At 60.3% G+C, this 6,141-nt stretch overlaps 1 protein-coding gene across 1 annotated transcript; it reads right to left on the bottom strand.

The window, feature by feature from the left end:
- Window positions 1-253: 253 nt before the first annotated feature.
- On the bottom strand, window positions 254-4,468 carry LOC147689301 (uncharacterized). Its single transcript, XM_086939912.1, has 2 exons — window positions 4,411-4,468; window positions 254-867 (listed from the first exon to the last, which is right to left on the bottom strand). Exons 1-2 carry the CDS (start codon window positions 4,466-4,468, stop codon window positions 254-256), a joined length of 672 nt encoding a protein of 223 aa, XP_086796038.1.
- Between the last annotated feature and the right edge of the window lie 1,673 nt (window positions 4,469-6,141).

Here is a 6,141-nt window from a genome sequence, read left to right as displayed (position 1 = left end):
GCTCCACCATCCATTCCCAAATCACACCACAACCTCTTTGCATCCCATTCACTTCCCCTTTCCACTTCCCGACTCCTCGGTCATTTCTGTCCATCGCACTCCCGTCTACCACTCTCTCCCATCCTGCGCCTGTAACCCCCTCCCTGTAAGGGTGATTCTGCCCGTCATGGACTCCCCACCCCTCCCGGTTCCCGCCACCCAGGGAACCCCCGGAGGGCGGTTACCTGCCCCACCAAGCGTGCACCTTTCGAACTCAGACTCTCCCACACCAAATTGACTCGTTCCACAGACAACTAAGCAAGTCCCGCAGCTCCATGAGGTAGAATGCATTTCCCATGTGAGAAAGGTGCACGCCGTCGTCCCTGAAAAGAAGAGGTTGTTCCAGCTGGAGCCCGTCATGAGCCAGCACTTTAATCCCCCGATCTGCGCAAAAGAGTCTCATGGCCCTATTCAGTTTCCTGCGGGCCCTTTCCACAGCCGCCGGCTTAAGAGCACCCCTCCAAATCCTCCGTGGCACAAACTCAGTCCAAACAATGCAGGCGCCAGCCAGATTGTTCCTCATTACCTCCAAATCCCTCTGCATCAAGTACGTCAGTGACACCCCCGATTGTTTCACTAAATCATTTTCCCCCAGGTGAATGATGATCAAATCCGGGCAGCCCAGCTGCGACACTTTCTTTGTCAGCCATGGTAACAGTTCACCCCATCTCATTCCGCTCTTACCCCACCAATGCACTTCATGATGGCTGCTCCGCAGGCCCAGGCTACGACCGTACACCTGCCTGGCAGCATACTTCGAAGCCCAATGCACAAACGAGTGTCCCACGATCCAAGTGACCGTCTTGGCCCCTGGCCCCCGAACGCAACCTACGAAGAAAAAGATGTTAGTACCAAGGCAGACAAGAAACTACGCCAAGCAGCGTCGCCGTCCAAGCGTTGCGCTCCCGCCCTCACTTGCGCACGTAGCGCTCGCAGCATCGCGACTTCCAGCGACCGATCCTCCTGATCTCCTCCCATGACCAACCCAAACCCGCCGCCGCCGTAGCCGCCCCAATTCGAAAGGAATGCGTGCCAAACCGAGCCGGGTCCCTACCCAGCCTCCGCAAAGCCATCCGTAGCACAGCCAACAACTGACTCGACGTCAAACGCTTCTGTGACCCATGCACAAAGATCTCCCCCTCCGTCCGCTGCACCTTCTGCCGAAAACACAGCCATTCCCTCACCGGACACACACCTGCACACCCACTCACCGACAACCACACCCATTTACCCCGACCCAGCTGGTCAGTCTTGGACCGCCCCAACCAAATGCCCAGACGAAGCCCATCCACCCGCACATCATCAAACAGCCTACCCGGAGCCCCCCGCACCCCCAGCAGCTCAGACACCCGAAATGCTCCAAAAAACATCCAGATCATGCAGAGGCGAAACAGCGCCACCTCCCCCCCGTCATAGCAACAAAAAACCAGTTCCTGCAAAATCAACTTCAACAGGTCAAACGTGACCGCCTCCCTGGGCAACTCCCCGCCCCCCAACTCAGCCCGCACCCGCCCCCAACCCTTCAACATTCGGCTCAGCAGATCCGAACTAGCCGGATCAAAACCCAAGTATAACATGCAGTAAAAAGACACACCCGCCAACTTGCCAGCAATCGTTGTCTGTGACAGTCCCTTGTCCATGCAGTCCAGCACAAAGCGCACAACCCGCCTTTCACACTCATCCTTCGGCAAACCCTTCACCCCGCTTCCAGACCCACAAACTTCCCAAACTCAGTCCAAGCCAACCTGTACGCCCGCCTGGTAGACTCCGCCAGTGACCGTTCCACCAAGCCCACCACCCTCACTCCCCCCACGCCCAGATACCCTCCGGCACCTTGGTCTTGCAAGCCTCCGCTCCCGGCGCCAACTCCCTGAACCGCAGCCACTGCGAACGAGATAACGCATCCGCAATTTCGTTACTCGCGCCAGGCACATGTTGCGCGCGAAACAGCACATTGTAACGCAGACATAGCAGCATGAAACTTCGCAGCAAGCGCAGCACCCTCAGATCTCTCGCTTTCTGATTGTTGACCAAGTCCACCACCGTCATATTGTCCACGTGAAACAACACAGACCTGTTCTTGAACTCCGGGCCCCACACCAGCAACGCCACCAACAAGGGAAAGAACTCCAAGAAAGCAATGCTCCGACCCTGACGCAGCCAATGGTCCGGCCACCTTTCTGCGCACCAGCGACCGTCCCAGAAAATTCCGAAACCAGCCGCCCCCGCTGCATCCGAGTAGAGCTGAACCTGCCACACCATCCTGTCCCGCACAAAATCCAGTGACACACCATTGAACTCTTCGAGAAAGACCAGCCACACCCGCAAGTCCGACCGGACCCCCAGCGTGATCCTGACCCTGTGATGTGGGAGGGCCACGCCCGACATGGCCATGCCGAGCCGCCTACAGAAAGTCCTCCCCGCCCTCACCACTCTACAGGCAAAGTTCAACAAACCCAGCAAGCGCTGCACAGACCTCAAATCCAGCTTCCGCACCGCAATCACACTCTTCAAAGCTTCCTGCATCTCAGCCACCTTCGCCACCGGCAAGCGCGCCCGCCAGGCCACCGAATCCAATTCAATTCCGAGGAACGTCAGACAACAACTGGGCCCTTCAGTCTTCTCCGGCGCCAAAGGCACCCCAAACTCCTCAGCCAACAACTGAAACTGCCGCAGAGCCTGACCACATTCACCCGATCGTCCAGTGCCCACAAACAGAAAATCATCCAGATAGTGGGACACCAGCCGGTGCCCACTGCGGTCCACAAAGGCCCACTGCAAAAAAGAGCTGAAAGTCTCGAAAAGCGCGCAGGAAATCGCACAGCCCATTGGCAGCACCATGTCCACAAAAATGGCCCCATCAAACTGCATACCCAGGAGAGAGAAATCAGCCGGATGAATGGGAAGAAGCCGAAAGGCCGACTTGATGTCACACTTGGCCATCTCCGCCCCCCTCCCACACGACCGCACCAACCCAATGGCATCATCCACCGAAGCGTACAACACCCTCGAGTCCTCCTCAGCGATGAAATCATTCACCGACCCGCCTTCCGGCCAGGACAAGTGATGGATCAACCGATACTCCCCTTGGTCCTTCTTGGGCACCACCCCCAACGGTGACACGATGAGATCCGCCAAGGGCCACTCCGAGAATGGACCCGCAATCCTGCCCTCCGACACCTCCTTCTCCAATTTACACGCCACTACCCCCGGCAGCTCTTTAGCAGACCGCAAGTTCTCAGCCCAACGCCTCTCCCTGGGCCCCTGATAGCCAATCCGAAATCCTTCCACAAACCCCCAGTACAATCGCAACGCTGCCTCCTTGTCAGGGTACCGGGAGAGCCATGGACCCATGGCCTCCACCTTAACCGGAGTACGGGCCCTTCGGCCCAGGCTGCCCCCTACCCTTGGCAAATTTCCACTGTTCTGACGGCGAAGCCAGGGTGAGGCACTGCGTGACCGGGTGGCGTCCCCCACACTTAGAACACTCATGCTTGAATTTACAGGAGGGGCGGTTGCAGAAACCTCTGTTAAACCCCCAGCATGCTCCCGAAGCGACCGGCTTGTACTGCTGACCCGCTGAACCGGACCACACGGGCTGGCCCCCATGACCACTTGGGGTACCATGGCTACCCGCCCCAGATTGGGCGGGACGCTGCTGAAAAGACCGATACGTGACCGGAAGACCGCTGGCCGTATGAGTAGACGCCGCCGCCTGCGTCGAGGACATCCACTGGAGCCAAAGCTCCTGATCCACATCCCCCCATGGCTTATCCGGGTTAACACTGACCCGAGCCCTGAACTCCTCGTCATAGCTCAACCAAGCGAAGCCCCCGAAATGCATCTGTGCCTTCCGTATCACGTCCATGTATTTAAACAAAGCGATAGCCCGATCCCCATGCTTTTCGCAATAAATACTCGCATAAATCAGAAAGGCAGAAGTCCAATTCTCCATAGTAACCGGCACCCTCGGCCGCCTAGTCAGCTCCCATTCCTCCTCCTTAGACCCCTCCTTCGCCTGAACCTCCCTGTGCAAAAGCTTGAACACATCCACATACTCATGCCTCCAAATCCTTGCCCTCGTCTTCTCCGACAAATGAGACCCCAGGGGCACACCCAGCCCCATGTACGGCAACTTCTTCCTCAGTTTCTCCACCCCACTCACACCCTCGTCCTTCCCCTCCAGATCTTCCACCTTGTCTGTCTGCGCGCCGGCCGTCGCGACCTGCTTGCCCCCAACAACCTTCGCCGGCTCCCCACCACCTTGGGCTCCAGCCCGCACAGACCCATCCCCCACCCCCACCGACCGGCAGGGCTTCTTCCTCCCCCCGCTCCCCCCATCCAGCCAGGCGTCCCACCAGGAGCCCTCACCTGATAACGTTGCAGGAGCCTCCCGCTCCTGTCGCCGTGCGTCCGCCGGCCTCGACATCCTGCTGGTGGCCCGACCGGCGCCATCTCGTGCCTCTTGAGAAGCACCAACCTTGGTAGCTGCCCCTTTAGCCCTGCACACGCGCCCAGGCTCACGCAACTCACCCTCTTCCAACTCATCCTCCTCATCCTCGTAATCCAACCAATCATCCTGGACATCCAGCGGCACCACCTCAGTCACGACTCGTTTAGCACCCTTCCCTTTCACACCAGGCGTAAACTCACACTCCAACACGGTCGGTGCCCGCTCCCTCGGTGGAGGGCAGGCCGCCGCGGACCCCCCTGCATCTTCGTCCCGGCGTTTGGAGGCCGTTTTGCGCCCCGCCGGCCCACCCCGGCCTCTGCCAGCTGACCCTGCTGGCTTGACCCCCCCCCCCCCCGAGCCGTATGCGCTCGGGGAGGCCCCGGTGCCACCAGGTCTCTGATCCGTCAAGGCAGTCCCTGCAGTCTCCACCCAGACCCACTGACCGTGCGCCCCAGGGGCCCCCCTACCACAGCCAACGGCCGACGCCCTGCCACACCCTGATGCCTGGGCCCCATCGCCCACGGGCACCCCAACCATCTTCACCTCCCTGGCGGCACACAGGCGCTGCCACTCCCTCTCATACTCCTCAATGACCCGCCGCTGGTCCCTCGCCCTCTCCTCCTCGGTCATCCGGGCCCACCGGTCAAACATGGATGTCTGCCCCGGCCCCCCCCGCCTCTCCCGGGCAAGGGTGCCACAGCACCACCCGCCCCATGCCCCGCCCCTCCCCGCTGCTGTACCTTGGCGGGGCCCTTGCCCTTGGAAACCTGGGACTTACCCACCCCCTTCCGCCCCTTGGACAGGTCAACCGGCTGCTCAACATCCGAGAAACTGGCCTCCCCCCCAGACTCCTCACCCGACAGCAAGAGGGCAAATTCGCCCCCAGCCGCCACCTCCCACTCATCATGGTCCTCCCCCCCACTGCCAGCACTGCTCCCCCCGTACCCCGCCGTCTGGCACATACTCCCAGACAGTCCGGCCTGAGACGCCCGCAGGGCCTGCCCTTGCTCATCCACCTCCAGCTCGGGGCCCTCCGCCTCCCCACACCCCTCCTGGACCACTTCCCCTGTAGCCCCCGCCCCAGCCGGGAGAACCAAACTGCTACCCCCCGCCTTTGGAGGCTCCTGAACCTTTCTGGCCTTCCCCTTCCTGGGCCCCCCATCCCTCGACCCAGCAGGCTCATCCTTACAGGCAGCCACCACAGCTGCCACCCCCGCCGACGCAGCCCTGGGCGGGCGGGTCATGCCCACCCAAGCCTGGTCCAGCACCCCTGGCTGGAGGAGATCTGCCCTCCCAGCCCTGCCAAGAACCAGTAAAGCAGCCCTAACTGCCTCAGCATCAGGGACAGCCATGGGGAAAAACCGGCCAAAAAACACCCACCTCGAGAAGCTTGAGGATCGGTAACCCGCTCAAAACGCCCGCGAGATGCGTGACGTTTGGCACCCTCCGTTTGCCGCCCGGAGCACCCGCTCCGAAATTAATAAAATTAAGCTAAATCACACTCCGCCTAAATGCGCCGTGAAAACTAGCCTACTCGTCGCCCTGGGACACCAAGGCAACGAACCCGACACAAAATCACTCACCGCCTGACTAATTAACACTCCGCCTAGCAAAACCTAACTTCTCCCTGAGGCACCGTGGACAGGAAA

The sequence above is a fragment of the Lissotriton vulgaris genome, chromosome 10, assembly GCF_964263255.1.
Source record: "Lissotriton vulgaris chromosome 10, aLisVul1.2, whole genome shotgun sequence".
Taxonomy (NCBI): Eukaryota; Metazoa; Chordata; class Amphibia; order Caudata; family Salamandridae; genus Lissotriton; species Lissotriton vulgaris.
Note: the sequence above shows the minus strand (reverse complement) of the source record. Positions and strands in the feature narration are given on the sequence as shown.

What these genes read in the sequence shown, in the direction of transcription:
- LOC147689301 (XM_086939912.1), bottom strand. Translation starts at nt 4,468, where the DNA reads ATGTCGAGGCCGGCGGACGCACGGCGACAGGAGCGGGAGGCTCCTGCA. An exon ending in GGCTCCTGCAACGTTATCAG is followed by an intron (nt 868 to 4,410) that starts GTGAGGGCTCCT and finishes TTTTCTTCGTAG; the next exon opens with GTTGCGTTCGGGGGCCAGGG.